This window comes from Lontra canadensis, unplaced genomic scaffold (genome assembly GCF_010015895.1).
Source record: "Lontra canadensis isolate GAN:19392208 unplaced genomic scaffold, GSC_riverotter_1.0 scaffold27, whole genome shotgun sequence".
Classification (NCBI taxonomy): domain Eukaryota; kingdom Metazoa; phylum Chordata; class Mammalia; order Carnivora; family Mustelidae; genus Lontra; species Lontra canadensis.
The window spans coordinates 16,170,208-16,196,635 of record NW_022631021.1 but is presented as its reverse complement, the minus strand read 5'-3'; the positions used below and the strand labels follow the sequence as shown (position 1 = coordinate 16,196,635).

The window sequence follows — 26,428 nt, the reverse complement described above, 5'->3', positions numbered from 1 at the left end:
AGAGAACAAATACCATATGATTTCACTTACGTGTGCCATCTAAAAAACAAACAGAAAGCAGAAACATACCCATAATTACAGAGAACAAGCTGATAGTTGCGAGAGGGGAGATGGATGGAAGGATGGGAAGAATGGGTGAAGGAGAGTAGGAGATACAGGCTTCCAGTTATGGAATGAGTAAGTCATGCCAATTAAAGGCTCAGCATAGGGAATATAGCCAATTGTACTGTAATAGCATTGTAGGGTGACCAATGGGAGCCCCCCTTGTGGTGAGCACAGCATAATGTATAGACCTGCTGAATCATGATGTTGTACACCTGAAACTAATGGAAGACTGGGTGTCAACTCTATTTCAACAACAAAAGCAAAACAACACAAAACAGGCCTTGCACTAACTCTGCTACTGAACGTTATGAACATCAGTCTCCCCTGAGGTCTTCACCAGAGTGGCAGAATGACATGTCAGTTAAGCTAAACACTGATCAACAGCCATTCCTAGGCCAGGAAGCAGGTTCTGCCCCTCTTTATGTGAGTAGCACAGCAACTGAATTTCTAAGTTCTTATTTCAGATGAACAAGTTCGTAAAGAATAAAGTAAATAATTCAATAAAGTATATCTATTGAATAAATGACCATGGGACATGATACTATACTCAACTCTCAGTTAAAATTATGTATAAAAAAGAAATCACTGCAAGCAGGCCTGTACAAAACTTTATTGTACTTTGAATAACAAGCATGTAACAAAATATAGAGCACGATTAGGATGAAATATCTCAAATATGTTCCTTACAAAAGCAGTAAGTACAGTACACAAAGACTGTCCATAATATTTTAAAGTCTGCTAAAAATATCAAGACATACTAGGAGCTGTGGGGTTACCTTCCCTTTCAACTAGAGCATTTATTCCCATCAGCTTTGCTACAAATGAAAGTTAACATATAACAACATACACATAAAATAAGTGAAATGGAAAATGAAGGCATACAACAGACGTTCCAATTACTAAGCAAATGTGAAGAATGAAGTCTTTTTAGAATTCCGAAAACTGCATTTCCTTGGAACATACTGACCAGGTACAATGAAACTTTTTTCTGACGTGTTTTTAACAACAATTTTGACCATGCCCAATGTAATCAATACTCTTTCTTAGCATAATTCGAGGATTTGCAAATGAACTTAAGAAACACATTCGCCTCATTCAGAGGTGATATTCAAAACCCTGAATGCCCACCAGTCAGTCCACTGTCCCTCCCCAGTAAGCACAGACACTGGAGTAAATGACTGGTGTGGCAACACAGTCTGTCCTAGCTGAGTATCAGCCCAATGTTCTTTCCAGCAACACCAGACACGTGTTTTGGCTAATGGACAAGCATGTGCTAGGAAATATGAAACATGAAATTCACACAGACATGAAATTGAACTCAATTACTCGGCTGCATGGAAGCTGAATGTGAAATATTTCACAGTGACTGAAATTGACTGGCTAACAGGCAATGGTGGTTTTTTAATATTCAACTTTGATTAAAATAAATGGACTTACAAGAAACCCTTGAGATTTAGTTAATGCTACTAATCTAAAGGCTCTGAATTATTGCAGAGCCTTTAAAATCAGTATATGTGACCTTTTATATAGTTTTCCTTAAGAAAAAAAAATAATAAAATCACCGAGGTACTTTAGTTTCTTTCAAGGAATTACTGTTGTTATCTTCCTGAGATGCAAAAGACCATAAGAGAAAAGCACCATGCCTAGGTTGCTGAATGAGGCATCAGACACTAATAGTTTGGTCCTTTTCTAAATGGGTCTCTTCCGACAATTACACTAAAACATAGTGATGGATCGCAGATGCCTGGAGGTCCTGGTTGGCCTTGGATTCCGGGTTTTCCATGATCTCCATCTTTGCCTGGGAGACCTGGGTCTCCTGGAGGACCTTCTTTGCTTATTCCAGGAGGGCCCTCTGGACCTAAGGTGGGACATGAGCAATATATGAACAGAGGAGTTGGTTTTTGATGATGACAGAGCTGATTCTGTAAGAAACTTAAACCAAAAAAAAAAAAAAAAATTGAAGTTTTACATATTTGCACATATGTGAAAAGAGGAGGGACTCTTTTGCTAATCCTGTAAACCTTCCATGTGGAAAAGAACTATCCAAAAATAATCAGCAATTTTTATAAAACTGGGCTAAGCTATATTAATACAGCAGTCATGCTGCTGATTGAGACACAGAGCTAACATTCTAACATTTCCATTGGTGGGTTGCCCAAACCCATTTCTTCCTTCCAGCGTATCTTCTGCCAATATTATTATAAATTAGCAAGCGAATAGATCAGTAAGCTAAAACTTTACTGATGTCACTTTTGTGCCATATTTGCAGTGAAATGACTATTTCCATTAGACACATTTCTAAGTTTCCGCATTTAAATACATTGTAATTACCATGCAAAAGCTGTGATCAACGGACACACAAAGGTGTTACACCTCTCATTTGTGAACCACTGTGGAATTAGTTCAATGAGCATGCTCAAAGGAAGGAGAGTGAACTTAGGGTTTTGGCCTTCTAAGAAGTTGATGACTCCGGGTGCCTGGGTGGCTCAGTTGTTAAGCAGCTTCCTTGGGCTCAGGTCATGATCCCAGGGTCCCTGCTCTGCAGAGAGTCTGCTTCTCCCTTGGCCCCCTGAACCCCGTGTGCTCATGTGCGCGCTCTCTCTCTCTCTCTCTCTCTCTCAACTAAATAAAATCTTTTAAAAATATATATATATAATAAAATAAAAAATAAAAAGTTGATGACTCAAAAGAACAAAATAATTCAGCTTTTGAAATGGAGCAGAGGGGTCTGAGGTACTTTCTATGAGTAATTATTCCTGCTGCTACTACTAAGAAACATTTATTTAACACTAACTACAACTGTGGATATACTTCCAAGTATTTTACACAAAGACTGTTGAATCCTTTGACCCACCCAAAAGCTTCTTGAGGTAATAACATCTAGAATGATAACAGGGGCCACCTGGGTGGCTCAGTCAGTTGAACGTCTGACTTTGGCTCAGGTCATGATTTCAGGCTCCTGCAATCGAGCCCTGCATCAGGCTCCTTGCTCACCGGGGAGTCTGCTCTCTCAACCTCTCTCTATCTCTCTATCTCTCTCTCTCTCAAATAAATAAAGTCTTTGAAAATAATAGTACACATTTAATTGAAAACATGATTGTTATGCACTATCCCAAACACACTACACGTATTAACTCAGATCATTTTCCAATGTCATGATGCACGTACCATCTCACCACCATTTCACAAATGAGGAAATGGAGGCCTCACAAACTTAAATCACAGAGTAGCAGAGAGTGACTTAAAGAGTCCACTGTTTCAGTTACTTTGCTTCCTTGAGAATCATAAAGATGGAACAGTGATATACACCAGATACACATGGGTGACTAAGACCAGTCAAAAACTACTCTATGGACTCATCTTCTAAGGATTGCCAAATGAAAAACAAGAGAAAATCCCAAGTGAGTCGTGAATATGACAGAGGAAGAAAAGTCTAGGAATTAGAGCTCAATGTGTTGAATGTGATTCATTCAAAAAAGTAAACAAATGTCTTGATTTTCAATTTTTTGACATAGGTTGGTGATGATTATCTTAAAGCCAAATGTGCAGGTACACTTATGAGCATATAGCAAGTCTTACCTGGGGGACCAGGAGGACCTTGATCACCGGGGTACCCAAACCCTTGGTTCCCCTTTGCCCCATTTCTTCCTGGTAGACCTGCAGAGTGTCAAAGACGGGAACACGCTTACTTTTCCTATGAAATCACTTCCTCCTAGGTTATTTCTTTCAAAGCTGTTAATACACACATTGAAAGAAAAATCTTTTAAAATAGCTTGCCATTTTTTATTTCTCATGGGAAACAATTTTGGAAGGAAAAATTTCCAAAATTATCACTGATCTAGAAAGATGTAACAAGGATTAAATATTAAAAAGGAAAATGGTTTGGGATTATTAGCCCTTTCTGTTAATCACAGTTGTTTATTTATCACTGTGATTGAACATCTAAATTGTTCATATAATAGTAGATTAAAAGGAAAATATTACCAAATGACATTTCATATAAACATTCAAAGAGAAGTAAGTTGTGGGCCATTAGTAAGTTTGGTTGCAAAACATAATTTTTCCTATAAGAGAAAAAAACCTTTCCAATAAGGTAACAGAAGTTACTGATGTCAAAACAAAGGAAATAGTGTCTGTGACTACTTAAAGACCTTCTTATTAATAACTCAGTCCAAATCTCTAAGTACAATGTCAACGTTTTCTAATTTGTCGTTTCACAAGCTTCAGACTTCAACCTTGCTTTAGTTTAGAGTACTGCTTTAAGATAATAGAAAACGTGCTTTTTAACTAGTTGACAAATTATTTAAAGACTTAGGTATACAAGAGCTTTTTGTCATCCTAAAAACAAAGATGAACCCATGCCTATTAAATCAATTTAGAGGATGAACACAAAACATAACCTTTTTTATCTTTTGTTTATGCACATAAAGTGAAGTACCTTTTAATCCTCTGGCACCTGGACGTCCAGGAGCACCCACTAACCCAGGAACGCCATCTCTTCCTGGCAAACCAGGAAATCCTCGAGGACCCTCTGGGCCTATGGGACCAGGCGGTCCAGGAATGCCAGGGGAACCGTGTTGAGACTGGCAATGATCACAACTTTGAATTCTTCCACTCTGAAGTAAGACTGGTAGCTGAGCTTAAAAACAAAGAAGTCCCACCCCTTATATTTAAATGGCAAATGAGTATTAGTAACATTTTACTCATTTTTTATAACATACAGATGCCAATCTGTTGACCAATAATTTTGCTTCTAGGAATTTAACTCTGTAGATACTCATTGGTCTGTGTCATGATTTTATTGTAGCAATTGCTTAAAATGGGAAGGAAAAGTGAAAGCAAACCCCAAAAAAGAAACTGGTAAATTATAGACATCTGTATTTATGAATTAAGTTTTCAGAGTTATGTCAGAAAAGAAAATTTAATTTGTGGTGAAATAATGATAAACTGCTTTATTAAAAAGATTACAAAAGAGTACATATAACTTTCATCTTCATAAACATACTCACCTAGACAAAAACAGGGATTTACAAATGTCCTTTATTTTCTTATCTTACTTATGTCTTTCATAATTTCTACCAAGAATCTGTATCACTTTAGTAATTTTAAAGTTATTAAAATCTGTTTGAGACTTACCTCTTAATACATCGGTGCAAACTTGTCGAATATACTGTTCTGAAAATTCTCTCCCCTGCATCAAATTATTAGGGGTTATAACATGTACATACCAAGTAAAAAGCAATGAAAACATAAGAACTAAGGAGGAAGCAGAATACGTACCGGCTTCCCATCCAGTCCTGGAGGTCCCTGAGGACCTGCTTCCCCACGCTGCCCCTGGGGACCCACAGGCCCCATTAGGCCATCCACCCCAGACTCTCCTTTTGGTCCCGTGGCACCTCTGACACCAGGCTCTCCCTTTTCACCTCTCTAAAATCAGAAGAAATCCTTAAAAGTTCTATTTAAATATTTCAGAAGGCAAAATTGCATCAAAGACTTCCTTACAGATATGCATATGACTATATACATACATGTATATATAATGTACATTATACAAGGAAACTTCATGTCATATTCAAGGCCTACTCATCCATCCATCCACCCATCTACCCATCTACCCAACTCCACAAATATCCTCTCTTCATTGAGCGTATTGTGTAAGTAATACGTCTAGTGCCAGGGAAACAGCAAACATGACACAGTCCTGTTCCCAAAGAGTTTATTCTAGAGAGACAAATACAGAAACACCGTGTTCTTTGTTGAAATACAGGCAGAAAAAAAATTAGCTCTTAATCTAGAAGGAGAAACATTAACATTCACAAATATGTAATATTTCATAATTAATTCAATGAGTCCTCATATTACAAAAATCACTATTTAAGAACTGAAGAACATGAAAGGCATTTTCTGTTTGTGATGCCCATAGCTAGATTTATACAGCACTGAAAACTCAAGCAATAAGGACTGAAAAGAGAGCATACAACATACCTCTCCTTTTGCACCCTCATGGCCTTGAATTCCCTTTGAAAATTAATAGGAGAAAAAACTATAATAACTGTGCAAGGTATACTACTAGAAATGTGGCATGCATCTTTTGCTACATATTTAATTAGACTTTAGTTTTTTTTTTTTTTCAAAGATTTATTTATTTATTTGATAGAGAGAGAGAGAGAGAGCACACAAGTAGGCAGAGAGGCAGGCAGAGAGAGAGAGGGGGAAGCAGGCTCCCCGCCAAGCACAGAGCCCAATGTGGGACTCAATCCCAGGACCCTTAGATCATGATCTGAGCTGAAGGTAGACGCTTAACCCACTGAGCCACCCAGGCAATACCAAACGTCAGTATTTAATTTGAAAAGTACTGACAGAATCAGTGAAAGAATTATTCTTGATACCTTTTTTTTGCCATTTCAAAGGAGACTAATGACAATGCAGTATGTTAACTAGATAATAGAAAAATGTGAATTTATGTAACTGTGTCATTCTTAGATATGAGTATGTTTACATGCAGTTCAAATATGTAGGTTAGAAAGGGATTCCAGTTAAATTCTATTTAAATTCTATTCTGAATTTTATTTTTTTTTATATTTTATTTATTTATTTGACAGAGAGAGATCACAAGTAGACAGAGAGCCAAGCAGAGAGAGAGAGAGAGAGGGAAGCAGGCTCCCTGCTGAGCAGAGAGCCTGATGCAGGACTCGATCCCAGGACCCTGAGATCATGACCTGAGCTGAAGGCAGCGGCTTAACCCACTGAGCCACCCAGGCGCCCCTCTATTAGGAATTTTAAATACACTACTATTTTAATGGAAATTAAGCTCAAATCAGGTAAGATATATTTAGTCTTTTATTGGGGTGATTAAATACTCTATTTTCCCAAGTTTATGTCTTTAAAATTAAATTTCAATTGAGTGCTACTTATAAAAGATGAGTTAAAGCAATGATGCCATTCAAAGTGATTAACAAAGAAGAAAATACTCATCTGTCCTATGCCTAAACCACTCACGGGTGGTAATTCAGAGATTAGAAAAGCAGTGTGAGGTATAAATGGTATTTTTCCCAAGTGATACACACACTGGGGAGCCCACACAGGGAATTCACTCACCATTAAAATCATTGAGTGCCTCTGGATGGCTATATTAAATTATTTCCCACTCATCTCTCATGTATTCATTGCAATGACAAATTACAGGTGATAAGAACTTTCAGGAAAGGCATTAAAACTTCCCATTTTTGAAATTCCTCATACACTCACCCAGTACCAGTTCGGGGATCAGGGTAAAGCTTGTATGCACACGGCAGGATTTCATGATTCAACTTTATAATTAGCAACTGGTATTCCAAAATTCAACACAAAATTTAGTGCAAAACACTTCACATTATGAATTTTGAGTTTGAATATTTATTTGGCATCATCTCTAGGTTTCTTGGACATGGATACCCAGATTAGACAAAAGGGAAGATAAGTTAGGTAAAATTCGTGTATGGCACAGAGAAAGGACGATTCTCAAATTAAAATGAGAGCATAAAAACACTAAGTTTTCATACAAAAATATATTAGCGAGTAAAATACTGTAAGACTATTTTTTAAATATTAAGGTTTCTGAAGAAAGGCAGGGGTGTTCCCTATCAGACATAAGCCTACAACTAGAGCTCATATAAGAGGAAAGACAGAGGAGTTAAGTTCTCAGGACTAGAACTGAATTAGAGCTGAAACTGAAAACAGCTGTCATCTGAGAATCCACCAGGATGATTTCATGAGTGAAACATAACACGAAGGCCAAGAAATCACACACTTGCAGCCCTTGGTAGGATGACAGGTAAACTAGGACTGTTTATTTAAAGAGCTTGGGACAACTATTCAGCTGCTGACAAGCAATAGTTGCTTTGACCCCCAGGTGCTCCCTAAGGGCTCAGAGTTCCTGGTGGTGAAAAATGCAGCATCTGACAAATTTAGGGCAGAGGCTTTCTAGGGAACTCAAACCCTGCCTGGGGAGCTGATCATTATTTTCCTTGAGAAGTGTGGGGGAAAAAAAACACGTTAAGGGCACTGTGTAAGCCAGTGACTTGGCAAGGTTGTGAGCTCAGACTCCACAGGAAATAGCCTTCTTTTCAGACAGTTATTTTAAGAATTTGGGGGTAAGGCCGGGGTTGCAGAGGTTGAATGCATGAAGTGAAGGTCCTCCTATGAGAACAGCTGTTTATATATTTGTGTGATTAACTTAGGGAAATCAAGGGGGTCGGTGTGTGCTGCCAGTGAGAAGAATGGGGACAGGGCTGGCTGTGTCATCAAGAGTACTGGAGTCAAGCGGAGGAGCACTAAAATTAAAAGACACAATTTACTGAATATACTTGTATGCAGGCAAACTCGGGCCATTTCTCATTTTAGTTACTTTTGCTCTTCGTGTTAGCTTCTAAATTCTCAACTTTTCCTAATACCAGCACTGACCCTCCACCCTCTATTATAAACAACCTTTTGACCATATGCTTTCAGACCTCACCCCTATGGTCTCACAGATTTCTCCAGGTGAGGGACAGAGAGACCCCTGTCCTCAAAGACATCACTCACGGTTTTATCCCCCTCTCTCCAGAACCAGTATAATTACTGAATCTCTCTTGAAGGTCACGTTTGAAAGAGGTCTACCCCACCAAGGGACTCCCTGTACAGTCTGCCCTTCCAAGGGTGGACCAAGTTGGATCTGAGCTTAATTATTGGCAAAGAAGCAGCACACAAGCTACATTAGGTACAAATCACTTGCATGCCTCTTTTGGTCCAGTTCAGCTCTGACTAAACTTGCAGGTCATACGGCAATCTCACTGCAACACTACTTAATGAGGAGAGTTTAGTCAGGGAAGAAGCAAAACAATTTTATTATGAATCTATTCCATAACACAGTCCCACAAGATAGCATTTAATGAATCTCTAGTGTAGTAAATTCTATCTCTGAACACATAAGAGGGAAACAATTACATTTCTCCACACCTAATAGGCTTCACCTACTCACGTTTCAAGAAAAAAAAAAAAAAAAAAAAAAACAAGACTGATCAGCAGATAAGGAGATACTGCCACTGTATGGCTGCCTTTGGCCAATAACTATTCTAAGATATAGGTGCCTACCTTCAGCCATTTATTTGACCAGAAAGAAAGCATGGGAAAGGAAGTTTCACAGTGTAGAAAAATGAAAACGTAAGGCAAAAGATTAAAATAACCCATTATCACTACCACCACCTGATGTTTTCTTCCTCAGGTGCTTAGAATGCATGCTGTATCTGCCCTTCTTCCCTCTCTTTTCCATGTGCAGGTAACCCCCTCCCAACACCATCCAGTTATGTGATTCATTACTTCATTGACCATCAGAGAAAACAAAAATACCTGTTGCCCTTGGATCCCCTGTCTTCCATTTTCTCCCTTTTGGCCCTTTAAAATTTAATAAAAATTACCGATTAGCTTGCACACATATAATACCACCACATATAAGACACAAGCAATGTATTAACCTATGGTGAAGAAGAAATGTCACCAAAGCAATGACGCAAATATATAAATGATGTAAGAAAGAAGTTAGTCTCTCAGAGGAAGAAAAAAGAGTCAACCCTCACATTAACAACATGAAAATAATTTAAAAATCCAATGGCTGTGGACATTTGATTAATTTCAGTGACATAACCATGTTCAGGGCTAGCTATACACATGCAAAGACAAGAAGACATCTTTAAAGGAATTTTTAAAAATTAAAATACACTATAAAAGTGGAATATTACTCATACATTTTGAAAAATGGAATCTTGCCATTTGTGACAGACAACATGGATGGAACTCGAGGGCATGACTCTAAGTGAAATAAGTCAGAGAAAGACAAATATTGTATGATTTCACTTATATGTGGAGTCTAACAAAATCAAACAAACCAAACAAAAAAACTTAAGATCGTAGATAGAATAGTTTCCAGAAACTAGGAATAGGGGGTGGGTAAAATAGGTGAAGGGGGTCAAAAGATATAAACTTCCTGTTATAAAATAAAGAGGTCCAGGGGATGGGTGTATAGAAATGGTTACTACAGTGGTAGTATGGTAATACTGTATATTTGAAGTTGCTAAGAGAGTGATTCTTAAAAGTTCTCCTCAAAAGAAAAAAATTTCTAATTATGTACGGTGATAGATGGTAACTAGACTTATTGTGGTGATTGTTTCACAGTGTATACAAATTCTGAAGAAATTATGCATAACAAATTTGTACAACTACAATATAGTTGACTCTTGAACAACACAGACGTTGAGGGCACCAACCTCCCTCAAAGTCCAAAATCAGTATATAACTTTTGACTTCCCCCAGATTTAACTACTAATAGATCATGGTTGACTAGGAGCCTTACTTACAATATAAACTATCAATTAACCCATATTTTGTATGTTATATGTAATATATTCTATATTCTCATAAATAATCTAGAGAAAAGTAAATGTTAAGAAAGTCATAAAGAAGCAAAATACATTTTTGATACTGTACCATATTTACTGAAAAAAACTGCATATAAGTGGAACTGGGGAGTTCAAGCTGACATTGTATAAGGGTCAACCATATACTGTTATATGCCAGTTATACTTCAACAAAAGAAGTACCATAAAAACATTTTTCATGAAGACATTTAAGTCAGGAAAAATAAGAAGAGAGGAAAAATAGTAAAGACATAAACACATTTGTCCATTTAATAAATATTTTTGGATGTCCATCATATATAATGCATGGTCCTAGCCCCTAAAGCCCTACTTCATCCCTATGTTGGACAAGATAATTAGCAATTTATAGGAAAACCAATACCTAGATAATATAATCAATGATCTAGTGACTTAAATTTTGAATCACTTTTGCATCGTGATTTATTCATTAATTTACTTAAGTGGACTCCCAACACTTATTGAATGACACCTATTTGCTATCCCATAGAGACACTGAAACAAAGATATGGTTACCTTCAAGTTGCTTACTGTGTGGTGGGAAAGATAAGCCATTAAATCAAGATTGATGAAAATGCATACTGAAACATCTGGGCTGGATACCACCAGAACAGAAAGGTGTATCTGAGAAAAAGGGGTCCTACAGGGTGGGGAAAATAACTCTACCATAAGTAACCAAAAAGAGTTAGTCAAACAAGGAAGGATTTTCCAGGACAGACTTTATCTTGAAACATGTGGGACACCACGGAAGAATTCCTGAGTGGGTCTGTCGCTTCCTTATTGCATGCTGGTGGGAGCATGGGAGGAAGAGAGGAGAGTGCACTCAAGGGGAACAGGGAGGAGGACACTGCGGTAATTTGAGACCCATGACAAGAAATGATCAGGACACTGTGAATAGGAAGAAGGGCCCAAGTTCCAGACAGACTTAGAAGCGAAACTGCAGGTGACCAGAGAAGAGAATGAGTTTTAAGATAACTTTCTAGACTTTCTCCTTGGGTTATTACATAATGCTAACAATTACTATGACAAAGAACAGAGTAGGAGATGGTTTATGGGGAAAGGTGACAAGTTCTGTTTTGGACACACTGACGTGCACATGAGACATCCAGACTCGGTACGAAGAAGGAAATTGGAATACGTGGGTCTAGAGCTCACAGATACTTCCTTAAAATTCACCTCACTCCTCATTTCAAAATTAATTTAAAGAATCATAATAATGCTTAAATATCTCAAGTAAAACAAATGGAATCAACAGTAGAAAAGCAATTTTTGAGACTCTAAACTTAATAGATTCTAATTCCACTCTTACTTCAATTTGTAATTTCCTATACCTCCAGAAATTCTAGAGCTCTTCACCTTTGTTTCTAAGACTCCCAAATGAAACGTCCTTCTAAATCATTAGATGTCCTCAGCCTGATTTCATTTTTTGGTATAATTCTCCTTCCATCGGTTAGTTTGAACATGTCTTATAATTAGTGTTAATGGTTTCTTATCAAATTTATTTTTGTCATAATCCATTTCAAATCATTTCTGGAAACATACATGCTTTCCATAAATATATAAAGATATTAGAAGTATGTAGTAAAATCTGTATCTGTCTTGTTGAACCATCTGGTTCCCAAGTTTTCTACAACACTGGAGTGGAGAAGAATCTTAAAATGAGATTTGACATTGACCAGTTTAGAAGACAAGAAGAGAGCTGGGACTTAACAATTAGAGACTGATGGCAAAACTGGAAGGAGCTGGAAAAGCCACGTAAGAACTAAAAAGAGCAAAGCCTTGATTTTATTGCCAAGCAAAAATAAAAAAGCCAGCAACATACCTGAATGCCTCTTTCACCTTGATTTCCTTTGTCCCCCTGCAAAAAGGCAGTTAAGTATCTATCATAATCCAGGATTTCCTGTATCCTTTCAAATAAACATTTTTCCACAGGGGGGAAAAAAAATATTTGGTCTCATATAAATTCCACAAGTGCTATATAAGCAGAAGCTGAGTCCAAAACAGTATTTGGAAAGAGAGTAAAATCATATTACGTCAAAATGATGTTCTAAATGAACTCTGTCTTGTGCTTTTACATTTAAGAGGAAAATTGACTACAATTTCTATTTTACCAGGAATAAGACAACTTTTCTTTATCAATCACCATCTGACGGTAAACAAACATGAGAAAACTCATTTTGACAACTGTAGTTTTATGAAATCAAAGTGAAAATCTTCCATTGAGCCAGTAGTAGCCATGCATTTGTAGGATACAGTGAAGTAGAACATAATGTTAAAATGGTATTTTAGAAAACATGCTTCAAAAATGAATTTTGGGGGAAATAATCCATATTTCAGGATAAAAACGTTCCTAGGATTTTTCAGCTAGAAGAGACATTCCTGACCAACTCCTTCAATGCTCTGGTTCTTACAAGGACATGAATATGAATATGAATGACTATAATGAATCTGCAAATCAAGGAAGATAAGCACTTGCCCTGAGATGAACTTGGACACTGTTTCCAAATTTCTTTTCTACCTTACCATGCTCTCTAAACACAGAGAGTTTTGTGTTTACAGCAAACAATATATAGGTGATCTTTAAAAGGGCAACTTTTGGGGCACCTAGGTGGCTCAGTGGGTTTAAAGCCTCTGCCTTTGGCTCAGGTCATGATCCCAGGGTCCTGGGATCAAGCCCCACATCCAGCTGTCTGCTCAGCAGGGAGCCTGCTACCTCCTCTCTCTCTGCCTGCTTCTTTGCCTACTTGCTATCTCTGTCAAATAAATAAATAAAATCTAAAAAAAGGGGGGGCAACTTTTGCACAAAAAATTTCTCCAATTTCAAACATATATTCACAGGTTTACTTCACGTGAACTAAGTTTCTAATACTTCATTGCTGCTATGAGGGTCATTCCTGTCTCCACAAGTGTTACCAGCTACTCAGTGGAACAAAAAGGTCAAGGATCATACCGGTTCTAATAACCTAGGGAACAAGTATATAATACATGAGAAACAGAAAAATGAAATGGTAGAAAAACTAAAACAGCAAGGGATGTGAAGATGAAGACATATCTTCTATCTATCTATCTATCTTCTATCTATCCTTTCCAGAATAAAAGCCAGTGTATTTACTTTTAGCCTGAAATGTGTGTATTTGCAGTGGCATTGGCTTCTTTGATGAACAAGCTGTCAGTTGTGACTTAGGATCCCACCCAAAATAATATTTATATAGATACAGCTTCAGGGTTCCTTTACTTGAGGAGAAAGAGAGAGAGAATATGAATCTTAAGTGTTGCTCTCTTCTCTCACCAAAACATTTTCTATCAGTATACCTGATTTGTATTTTAAACTCAAATTCATTTTAAATGAAATTCTATGTAATATCATCTTTCATAAATAGGAACTTCATGGTCAAATTTTTACCTTTTTTAGACTTTTGCGCCAGTTTTGATAAGAGTTATATTCACATTTTGGTAAGAGTGCCTGACATGGAAGACTCTTCCTATAAAATTCCTGTGGAATTTAATCCACTCATGTGGACTGACTACAAAACAATCTGAATTTATAGGATATTACTTGAGGCTGTTTACATTTTCTGAGCTGCATGCTTCATCTAAGACCTTCATCTAGGAGACCACACCCATGTAGGGACCACAGCTATGGACATGGGGTAGATCAGATCATATATAAGCCAAATATAAAAGTCAGCTTATCCTTAAAAATATAATCAGTCCTGCTATAATGCTTTCACAAAAGGAAGACTTACGTGCAAAAAGATGATTAAAAGTCAATTATACCTCCTAAAAAATGCATACCTTTTTTCCTTGAATTCCAGGTAAACCCAGGTATCCTGGTTCTCCTGGGGGACCTACTGCTCCTTGTTCTCCCTAGGTAACATAGAAATTACATAAGATTGCAGACTTATTGCTTATGAAAAACACCACTGTTTTCCTCTACATATATCTCCAATTTATAATCCATGGTTTCAAAATTAGTTGACATTTAGAATTATTACTTCAGATACAAAAGAATGAAAAATTTACCAGAGTCCTGATAAAACTTCTTATATTTTTCCTATCGTTGGTAGTTGAACTATTCTGATAGCATATGTTTTAAAATTTTATAAATATTTATCATTTTTATTTTATAGCTTCAACAATAAAGTAGATAGTAAGGTAGTGACAATAATAAACATAGGTATCTTTTGTTTTCTTTACTAACTTTCCCTTCCTCCTTGAAACTGCTTATTCTTATATTGCTACCTTAAAGAACTTACTTTATTGTTAAAAACTGATGAGTAAATAGAACTAAAATCACTGACAATCTCCTTACTCACTGTTTTTACTTTGTTACAGATTTTCTCTCTACCTCTCATAAGCACACAATAAACAATTCAGTTACTAAGATTTACTCAGTATGCATGCATCATTTTAGAATGTCTTTTACCACAAAATCTATTAGTACTATGATGTTCTTCACATGCTGTTTTGTTTTTAAAACGTAATTTTAAATTACAGAATAGTACTTAACTGTATTGATTTACCATATTTGTTTTAATAAAATGCCAATTGTTAAACATTCGTTTTCATAGTTTTTACTTTTATCAACAATATTGGGGTGAACATCTTTGTAGCCAAATAGTATACACATTTATCGGGTTTTTTTCCTTATACAAATGGAATACTGTTGTCTTAAAAGTAAATTCTTGAGCTATTTCCAGTACAGGTAATATTCCATGACTTAATTCCTCTGCTCTCCATCATCCCATAGAGATTATTCCCTTAATGAAATAAAGATTTCTTAAAAGTCTTACATAAGGAAATTTCTGAAAGTTACAGTGATATGGGATGGAATCCTGAACTTGCTTCATGTTTTTTGGTTTGAGTTTTACCTTTAGTCCCAGACTCTACCACATTAACTAAAGCCTACTCTCTTTTGTAGAAATAGTTTTGTCCTCTTTACTTACTACGCCCATTCCTGAGCTATGGAATATTACTGCAGATTGTTAAAGGCTTGAAGAGAATTGAAAATCCTATTGAAATAAACATCATCCATTTGGTTTGGAGGAAAAAAATAAAAAAGGGCTGTGAAAGCCCACGCTAAAGTCAAACAGAGGAATAGCACTACTTGTGTGGGAGCCACACACACTTTCCCTCAGTTACGGAAGACAGCGATATTCTCCGGACCAAAGAGGAGGTTCATGTTAGCATGTGGCTTCTACCGTTTCCAGAAAAATCAAGCCAGAGGATATTTTATGTCTGTTACCCAAACTATGATAAAGTATCCAAAAAAACAAATGAAACCTTGCATTAGGCATTTTCTTATGTGTTTGTTATATCTATTTTATAGATCATCCTTCATTTCATGTAACTTCTCTTAAGGGATGCAAAACAGTAATCTTAACAAACAACGAAGGAGACTTATAATTCTTTGAATATATTTCCAAATGCCTCAAATGATAATTACCTTTAGTCCAGAAGCCCCAGGCATCCCTTGTAGTCCAGGTTCACCTTTATTTCCCTGTCAATGCATCAAACCATTAAATTTTTTAAAAACGCAGTCACAATATATCTGATATAGACACAAGGGAATAAACTTAAAATAATTTTTACATTTTCAACTCTCCAACTGTATCAAACATAGACTCTGTATGTTAAGCCTACTTATTCAGAAAGAATGAATCCTCATATTCATAAAGCTTTCTGAAAGCATGTTTTAAAGCTAGCAGCTACAAGTAAGGGACGAGACTTGAAACCTCAGAAACAAGTGCTAATTGGCTGGGTCTCCATACTCTATAGGCTAGAGCCATGTATTGTAACAACATCCCATATACCGAGAATCTTCATCTTTGCCCTGTTTCATTTTCTCAGGATGACTCAGTTTCAGCATGCAAGGAAAGAAAATTACCTTCAAATGTACAGTGGCTTTTAAAAAAAATATATATGAATCAGAAAATGTTTACTTTGTGCTCTTTTTCAGAATTTGAGTGCTGTCCTTTCTAACAAAAGCTTGGAGGGCAAAACCAACTTGACAGGGCAAAGAATATAAAAGTATAAAAGGGGTCAGGCATATAGCGAGAGAGCATGTCTGCTGGCTAATAAGGAGTGACTGTCAAAGACAGTGCTGGTTTTCAGAACTAGAGGGTATTATGCTAAGTGAAATAAGTCAATCAGACAAAGACAATTATCATATGATCTCACTGATATGTAGAATTTGAGAAACAAGACAAGAGGATCATAGGGGAAGGGAGGAGAAAATGAGACAAGACCTAACCAGAGGGGGAGACAAACCATAAGAGACTCTTAATCTCAGGAAAAAGAGGGTTGCTGGAGGGGAGGTGTGTGAGAGGGATGGGGTTGCTGGGGGATGGACATTGGGGAGGATATGTGCTATGGGGAGTGTGGTGAATTGTGTAAGACTGATGAATCACAGACCTATACCCCTGAAGCAAATAATACATTATATGTTAATAAAATAAATAAAAATAAAATAAAAAAGACAGTGCTGGTTTTCAAATATACCTTGATACCTAAAATCCCAATCTAGTCAATATCAGACAAAAGCAAGGGCCGAACTGGGTGTACTAACAAGTAAAGGTAACCAACTTCATTTTCAGCTTTTGAAAAGTTTTCTAGGTTACTCATGTTGAGAAACATATGAACACGATACTTAGACATAATTAAAGCATTCAGCACATAATTAAAGCATTCAGCACATAACAACATTATTATGCCACAGAACAACAGTTCTTTAAAATTTTTAATTTAATTTTTAACCCACTGAACCTGGGTGGTTCAGTGGGTTAAAGCCTCTGCCTTCGGCTCAGGTCATGATCCCAGGGTCCTGGGATGGAGCCCCACATAGGGCTCAGCAGGGAGCCTGCTTCCTCCTCTCCTCTCTCTCTCTCTCTGCCTGCCTCTCTGCCTACTTGTGATATCTCTGTCAAATAAATAAATAAAATCTTTAAAAAATAATAAAAAATAAATAAATAAATTTTTTAATTCTGTAAGTGACTAAGTGGAAATTCACAAAGGTGACAAAACTTGCTGCAAGTTACTTGATTATGTTAACATATCCTAATATCATTTAGATAATAATTTTTAAAACTGCAATCTAGTATGGTTTAATGGCTTAAAAAAAAAAAGTATCATAAACCAAGTTAGAAGTTTTCTGAAGATCTACCACAGAGCTTCAGCCTCACCCTTGCCCTATTTAATACAGCTTTTTTTTTGTCCCACCCTAAAATTCATACTAATTGATATTGAAAGCATAGTTCACAAACTTATCACAGTTGACAAAACAGGCAGAGAGGGCACCTGGGTGGCTCAGTGGGTTAAGCCTCTGCCTTTGGCTCAGGTCATGATCTCAGGGTCCTGGGATCGAATCCCACATCAGGCTATCTGCTCGGCAGGGAGCCTGCTTCCTCCTCTCTCTCTCTCTCTCTACCTGCCTCTCTGCCTACTTGTGATCTTTGCCAAATAAATAAATAAAATCTTTAAAAGAAAGAAAAAAGAAAAAAAACCAGGCAGAGAGAAATTAACATAGAGCTAGGTAAACCAAGGCTCACAGGCTAAATGCAGCCCAGTGCAGAGTCTTGTAAATCAAGTTTTGCCAGAACACAGGCACATCCCACACAGTCCATGGCTGCTTTTGCAATATAATAGCAGAGCTGAGGAGCTGCAACAGAAGCTACATGGCCCTCTAAGACTGAAATATTTACTATCTGGCCATGTGTAGAACACCTGAGCTAATATACTACATGAGAAAATAGTTGAAGTGTCTCACTGAAAAGATTACATTCAAGAGGTATAATTTCAACACTCTGAATCAACTTTTAACAAAACAATTGCACAAGTACAGGATAAGAGAAAACAAACTTTACAATAATTCATGTAAAAATAAACTGATCCTGGAAACAGCCACCTGCTTTCCCAGCTCTAACAGTAGAAACTACTCAAGTGGTGGATGCCATAAGGGATTGTTCTAAAACCTTTTATGGAAATTCCAGCAGATTTAATGACCCCCCAGCTCAGTGTGAGCTAAGGATGTGAAGCAGCTGATAAAAACAAGGTGAGGAAATCTTAGGCTGAATTCTTAAGAATTAGAACATCCAGAACACCGTGAGGGGAGTCCACTGTACCCCAGTTCCTTAGGAGTATATGACTACTCTGTATCTTCTCAGAAAATGACTTTAAGGGGCACCTGGGTGGCTCAGTTGGTTAAGCGTCTGCCTTCAGCTCAGGTCATGATCCCAGGGTCCTGGGATCTAGCCCTGATTCAGGGGCTGCTCTGATTGATCCCTGCTCAATTGAGAACCTACTCTGCCCCTCACTCCAGCTCATGTTCTCTCTCATTCTATCTCAAATAAATCAATCAAAAGAAAGAAAGAAAGAAAGAAAGAAAGAAAGAAAGAAAGAAAGAAAGAAAGAAAATGAGAAATTATGCAGAATCTACTTGGTAAAGGTTTTATACCAATTCAGTACACACTTACTACTGTAGGACACACAATACTCCAACAATTCACAAGGGTTCACCACTGATGGAAGGGCAGTAGCTACTTTTCCCTGATCCCTGGGCTCCCATGATGTTTTATCCTATTTCTTTCTCTAAATAGTTTTGAAATTGAAAGTAGAATAGATTAAGTCATCTCCTCATCCACTAATTTTGTATGCCAGAGTCTATTCCCATGGAACGATGTCTAGTTAAAGGTTTAATTCTTTCAAACAGGAATTGCATCATTTCCTTTTGGAAGGTTGTCCTACATTCTACTCATTAAATAGTTGAGAATAGTCTGAGTCTAGCCAGAACGTACTTGATTTGAGCCTCTAATAAACCAAGAAAAAAAAAAAAAACACAATAGTTTTCTTAGCACAGGATTCCATCACCTAGAATATGGTCAAATCATGGTATTTGGAGTTTCAGTTCTATCTTGAGAATAACCTAACCTGACATTCTAAATATGTTTGTCAGGCTTGCCTGACATTTCTTAAGAATGAAAGTAAAGATAAAGTACTATCTTACCCACAGTCCTAAAGGAGAAAACACCTAATAAAACTCACGACAAGGCATTTTACAATAAAAATTCCATATACATACTACCAAATAAAAATATCAAGACGATGACTTAGGAACCGGTAAAAAGTTATCCTCAATCCTAACTACTAACCCACTCCATTGGTGGGGTTTGGAACCAAACCCCATGCAACTCTACACAGTGCTTGGTGCCCCTGGGATGACAAGAGAGGAAGAGGGGGTCAAGTAGTCAGAGATTCTGGACACTTGCCATCTCAAACCAGACCCACTTTACATCATCCTGTTTTTATATGTTTAGTTTCTGTCTAACATTTCATTCTTACAAATGACCATCCATAGAATTAAAACCACATTTTAAGTAAAATCAGTAGAATTAGGTTTTACTGAGTACATAAGTGGTCATTTTCCACAAAGTTTTATATCTTATTGATTTCATTTTATTTACCTTAGATCCTGGTGTCCCAGGCTGACCGGGCGAGCCATCACGTCCCATCAAACCCTACATTTTTAAGTGGAAGTTTCGAGAGTAACTTAGAAAAGATTATTTAAAAAATATTAAATCCATTTCCAAGGCACACATTCTCATAATAATTAATCTGCTAGAAAATAATACAATATGAGGAAAAGTTCCCCCACAGACATCCAAATAAAGGACAGTGAAAAAAGCAAAGCCCTCCTAACATGTTTGCTCAAATAACTTACAAATAGCAAAAATTCCTGGAATGCTAGTAAAAGACAAATGTAAACAAAAGTTGGTTTTCTTTCCTACATTCTTACTTTCTCCCTTTTGTCAAGATGGTTAAGAATTAGGTTTCTTCACAGACGTCATCCTGGTCAACTTTACATTCAATTTCTGTTTTCTTAAACGATATTTTGAAAGAGTTACAACCTAATAAATTCCCTGAATATAACAATATCTCTTCAAGTTACAAAATGGTCATATTTGTAACTAACCATATAATTCAAAATATGACAATAATTACTCTAGCAACAAGGAACTAATTTAATTTAGATTCTACTTTAAATATCACTACATACATTGAAAACATTTGCTTTCTCTTAAACATAGCCAAGAAAACATGATGAGCAAAAACTATGCAATTAATATCATCAGAAAACGTTATCTCAGTAGGATCATCCTGAAGATTCTATGTCATCACTACTGTGCTTTGCTATTAATTTAGGATATTATTGCAACTATAAAATGTAAAATATACTGGTTCACTGAATCATGTATGAAATATTAGATATAATAAGTGTACATATTCTCAAAGTTCAGTGAAGCTCTAGCTAACATAGATCCTGGTAAATAACCAAGTATATTATTTCAATGAACAAATGATGTGATAGTGATAGTGGAGACAGATTACTCCATTTTAAAGGGAAGAATCTTCTTTTAAACCTCCCCTAAAGTCAAGTTCATATCTCACGCACAATATTTTTCTTTCTTACTCTTATGTACAAAATTCACCAACTCTTTCACCAAACAATGAATAAAATATGTGTTTTTAATTGACATAAAGCCTTTAACTGTTAAACATTAAAGATAACCATTTTACTTAAAGTTATTATAGGCAATTTGATTCAAAGGTTAAAATCAACATCACTTCTAGCAATTTTTATACAGTCTTGCACACATACAATAGGATTTTCATAATTTCTAATACCAAACTCATATGTCCCTTCCACTCTCAAAACCTCCTAAAATTATTTGTTCACTAATTTAGAATCTTGCTATACTATGTGTTCTGAATATATTCTCCATCATTAGTGTAAAAATGTGTATTTTTTTTAAAAAAGTGAAAAAAATTATTAAGTTTCAGACTTTTTTATGGTATGTAGTTTTTTAATGAATAGATAGAATATTTGTTTTCTGGTTTATCTACATTATGAATTCTTGATCTTTATTTGGGTGGGAAGAAATGTGGAATCCTCTAGAAAAATGGATATAATTATTTTCATACAAATGGTTTGTGGATCCCCCAAATCTCACTGTTGAATTCCACCCCCCCCAAGTTTTATAAACTCCAAAATAAGAACTCCTGGTACATCGAAACTGTATTTCAAACACCCTGATAATAATGACATTAACATACAGGAATTCCCGGAGCTCCTTTTTTTCCTAGTGGTCCTGGAGGTCCAGTTTCTCCCTAAAAATCAAATACAGATCAAATTTAAAATTTTGAATTATAAATCCACTTCCAGGAATTCCCTACTGAAGCATTATGGAATGAAAATCCACTACCAATCAGCCCAGTCTGCCTTCTCTTTCTCTACTGTAAACCAGAAGCAACATAGGATAGAAAAATCAGGAATAAGACAACTTAAAGATTTGGGCGTAGCTTCTGTGAAATCACTAAGTCCTATATCTTTACAAGAAAATCAGGAGTGATACTATCATTGTTTCAAACGAAGACCTGGAAGTTCACACAGAGTTGGTGAGGTGAGACAACAGTTGGGGGGAAGGGGGGGGTCACATGAAAAATTTTCTTATTTATCATAGATTAAGAAACATGATAGTAAACATAAATTAAGAAAATACAGGACATAGAATAATAGCATTTATACTTCAATTTCTTGGATTGTGGCTAACTAGGTATTCCAAGTGAGTCTTTGAATCCTTAACAACAAGAACAAAAACCTCGAAAGAACATCCTCTGGGATAGAGTGTTGGTCTTTAAGAAGTTGGAGAGGTCTTCAAAGATCCCTCATTTTAATTAAATATACTCTGGGTTGACACTGTGATTATGAGGATTTGAATCTATGCAGAAACCTTGCCAGAGGTAGAGATGCAGGAGCCAAGAAGGCTGGAGGTGTCTAGAGTGCATCGGAAAGTGAATGGTGGACTAGCCATGGGAAGAGGGTGGGAATTCTTAATCCCTATGAAGACCCAGGACTCTTAGAGGGGGCTGACCTGATATCCATGGCTACTAGTAGGAGGCAGCTCTCCATGGCCTGATTAGGCTGCCAGAACTCACACCAATTAACATGAAGCAATGAGCTCATATTTATCAAGAAAGAAAGAGGGAGCAAGCCACAAGACTGAGAGTTAACAGAAATAACAAATTGCAGATATTGGAATTGTTAAGAGAATTTAGAACAATATAGGAGGTCTTTACATATTAAAGAATGGAATCATGAAAGATCATTAGGACTGTAAATGGAACAAGATGATATCAAGAATAAAAAGATGTAAAAATAAAAGAATAAAAGATGTTATTAAAAAGTTGAACTTTTAGAAATGAAAAGTATGATTGTTTTGTTTTATGATTTTTTTTATTTTTATGATTGTTTTGTTTTGCTAGTTTAAAAAGCAGAGCAGACACAGTAAAGGAAGAATAAGTACAATGGGAAATATATCTAAAAATTTTAACCAGAATGTTAGAATCAAGAATATGAAAATAAGAAGCTCTTCAGAAACATGGAGGACAAAATGAGAAGGAACAAAATTCATCTAACTGTAATTCCAATCTTTGTTCCAAAGATTGGAAGATATGTAATTTGGAAATAATGAGTGATATCTTCCAGAATTAATGGAAATAATTCCACAGAGTCAGGAAGGAAAGTGAATTCTCCTCAGGGTGAATAAAGAGAAATGCACATATAGATACACAGTAATGAGTTTCAGAACAAAAAAGACAAATAAAATACCTTAGAAGAATCCCAAAGAAAGGGACAGACCACTTACAAAAGAACAATAATTAGAATGAGAGCAGATATTTCATAGTTAATAATGGAATCCTGAAGATAATAGAAGAAAATCCTCAACATGTTTCAGTATAATAATCGTCAACCTTGAGCTATATAACCTACAAAATGATCCCTCAAAACCAAGAGTAAAATATCTAAAAGTAGATAAAATCTGAAAACTTGTTACCTAGATATGTGTAATAAGAACTGATAAAGAGGGGCACCTGGGTGACTCAGTGGGTAAAAGCCTCTGCTTTCAGCTCAGGTCAAGATCTCAGGGTCTTGGGATCGAGTCCCGCATAGGGCTCTCTGCTCAGCGGGAAGCCTGCTTCCCTTCCTCTCTCTCTGCCTGCCTCTCTGACTACTTGTGATCTCTGTCTGTCAAAAAAATAAATAAAAATCTTTAAAAAAAAAAAAGAACTGATAAAGATATAGTTCAGGAAGTAGTAAAATTATCCCAAAAAGATAGTCAAAGGGCATTAGAAAAGTAACCACATAAAACAGAAAGCACATGTATAAATTCAAATAAATATGATCTGTATAAAACAATAAAACAAAAGCTAATTATAAGGATAAAATAATAGCTTCTGAAATTATATTGAACAATTAACTGTTGCTACGAAAGTGGGAAGAATGTTCTATGTGAAGTCATCACCACTTCGCCCTTTTAATAAATAGATCTAGCCCCAAATCTTTCAAGTTTCATTAATACTCACCTTTTGTCCCATTAATCCTTGGTTTCCAGGAAATCCTGGCATTCCCTAAAAAGTAATAAAGTAAAGTTTCAATTTTAAAAAGTGTGGACTGTATCATAAGGAAGAATAAGTCCTAATAGGATTTTTTACTTGTAAATAATGCGTAATTTCAAACTTCTGTCATCCACTTACAATATAACACTGCTACTGATAATCCAATTTGGAAAAGAGAAAATTTATGGGAGTCAATATTATATGAACATCTACTGATAGTTCAAATTTTAAATACAGTCTTCCAAAAAGAAAAACATACGAAATATTAACCTGGTTCTTCTTTCAAACCAACATAAATGATAAAAAAAAAAAACGAAGGATATTTCATTTGAATATATTCCTTTGCTATTTAAAATGAATAATGCAAGAAAACCTGTAAAGTCATAGGAGTTCAGATTTAGTACAATTCCAAAGGGCCCCACTGCCTCACAACCATAATTAAAAACTAATAAGATTAACCAATATCCTCCAAACTGAGCCATGAAACACCCAGGAACTTACTTCCTTATATAAAATACAATCATTCTCCTAATGATTCCCTTATTGATAAAACCACGAAGAATATGCAGGTCACAGTCTCAGGACAGAAGGAGAGAGAACTCTTTCACATGGTTCAACCTAGGTGTACAAGTTCTCCAGCAAGATTCAGAGAATATTAACGTTCATTGTATAAATTTGAGAATCATATTAGCACATTCATTAATGGGCAAGCAGTTCTACTGTTGGTCCTTCAATGCATTTACCAAAATAATCTTTTACCAGCCAAAGCAAACAGTGATGGTACTAATCAATTTTCATTTTTTATTCATTCTTCTTGGCTTCTTTGTCGATGGCACTTCAGTTAAAATAAGTCACATTGGAAATAAGCAACATAGACAGATGGCAGAAAGAGGAATTTGAAAGATGAGGAAATAGGGCCCCAACAGTATTTCTTTGAAAGCCCTCTGCACTATCCTGGCACTCAAAGAACAGCAGCACTCCTGAGTAAATCAAGGCAGGTGGTAGAGAGGCCACTGACAATGAGATCAAGTTATCTTCTATTACAGGGAGAGTAGGCCATTATTTTGATTTTCACATCTTGACTTTATTAACACAATATTGGTCGATGTGTTAGCCACAATTATAATGCAAGACACATGCATATAGTTCTGGTTTTAAAATCTGAACTTGAATCATAAATTGGATTTCATGTTGATTTTATTTGGCTCCATTCATTTTGCCATGGCACTACACCCTTTTCAGAGAACAAAGGTTGTGTGTGAGCAATGACTATCAACGGAGGAATTGTAGTCTAGTTGAAAACACAAGCATTCATAAACATATGAATTAGAAGATAATAAAAAACCATGTAAATTTTAAAGTAACATTATAAAACATAGCATAGCTTTCTTTAAAACATACAGGAAAATTAAAATAACTGAGTTCTACATAGAAAGTACACAGAATGATATAAATTGTATCCTTCCAAGGCAGAAAATGCATATTCTCAATGCAATCAATTAAGATCAATAATGTTCCAAATAAAGCCCTCCAGTTCATAGACCATAACTTGGCATGAAACCATCTGTAATCAACTCCCATTCAAACACACATATACAAAAACTCACTAAAGGTTTACATTAAGTCCGGAATTTAAATAAAACCTGCCTATAAAATCTTAGCAGATACAAGACAGACATACATTGTTCTATACTGAAAGTGGTGCTAGACACTGGACACTAGTGGACACGAGACACTGCTATGGCCATGCAGTGTCCCTTGGGCCCAAGAATCTCTAAAGGGGGTCATAGAGTTGCCCATGATACCGTCAGACCTGAGAAGCTTGATTTCCTGCTGCATTCTGTCTTTTATTGCTTAGAGTTTCATCACGATTCAAGTCTCTATGCCTTCACACAATCTGTGACATTAGTACAAACCAGTTAACAGACATCCTGCCTCTACTTCTGTTTCTGAAGCCGATTCCAGTGTCAGATAGGCAATGTCTTCACTGTGGGGGCAAATGGAATTATGCCCAGGCACCCTGACATCCACTTCCCAGGAGTCCTTGAGAGCCCCCATAGTTCACTCCCTGGATCTGATCTGATGTCCTATTATTTAAATAATTATAATACTGAGCTTGGTCTATATTAGGACATAGCCCAAATCTTATGTTATTTTAACATATCAGATATTGAGAGTATTTGGGGGGAAATTTCACATTTGAAAAAAAAAAAGATTCTTCTTATCATCTTAACATGTTAGTAAAACATGAAAATGTATTTCAGAGATATGAAGTCATATATTCTATGTCTAATTACGCCAAGAACTATTGCTTATTTTATAAATATCAAACACAAATATATAAAACTACATTATATTAAAAAAAAAGATGTAAAACTGATTTATAAAAGCAATTCTTGGCAAAACTAACATGATACCATGGG

General features: G+C 36.1%; 1 protein-coding gene across 3 annotated transcripts in view; it reads right to left on the bottom strand.

Moving 5' to 3' along the window:
• Window positions 1-697: 697 nt before the first annotated feature.
• COL21A1 (collagen type XXI alpha 1 chain) overlaps window positions 698-26,428 on the bottom strand; it is a 177,976-nt gene continuing 152,245 nt past the window's right edge. For all 3 annotated transcript variants that reach the window (XM_032864499.1, XM_032864501.1, XM_032864500.1), the window contains 13 exons: window positions 23,973-24,017; window positions 21,663-21,716; window positions 20,012-20,065; window positions 16,000-16,053; window positions 14,349-14,420; window positions 12,376-12,411; window positions 9,472-9,516; window positions 6,091-6,123; window positions 5,386-5,532; window positions 5,242-5,296; window positions 4,544-4,744; window positions 3,685-3,762; window positions 698-1,963 (listed from right to left, as the gene is read on the bottom strand). In XM_032864499.1, coding sequence (XP_032720390.1) covers window positions 1,776-1,963; window positions 3,685-3,762; window positions 4,544-4,744; window positions 5,242-5,296; window positions 5,386-5,532; window positions 6,091-6,123; window positions 9,472-9,516; window positions 12,376-12,411; window positions 14,349-14,420; window positions 16,000-16,053; window positions 20,012-20,065; window positions 21,663-21,716; window positions 23,973-24,017 — 1,062 coding nt within the window. In that variant the 3' untranslated portion in view covers window positions 698-1,775. The remainder of the gene's footprint in view (window positions 1,964-3,684; window positions 3,763-4,543; window positions 4,745-5,241; window positions 5,297-5,385; window positions 5,533-6,090; window positions 6,124-9,471; window positions 9,517-12,375; window positions 12,412-14,348; window positions 14,421-15,999; window positions 16,054-20,011; window positions 20,066-21,662; window positions 21,717-23,972; window positions 24,018-26,428) is intronic.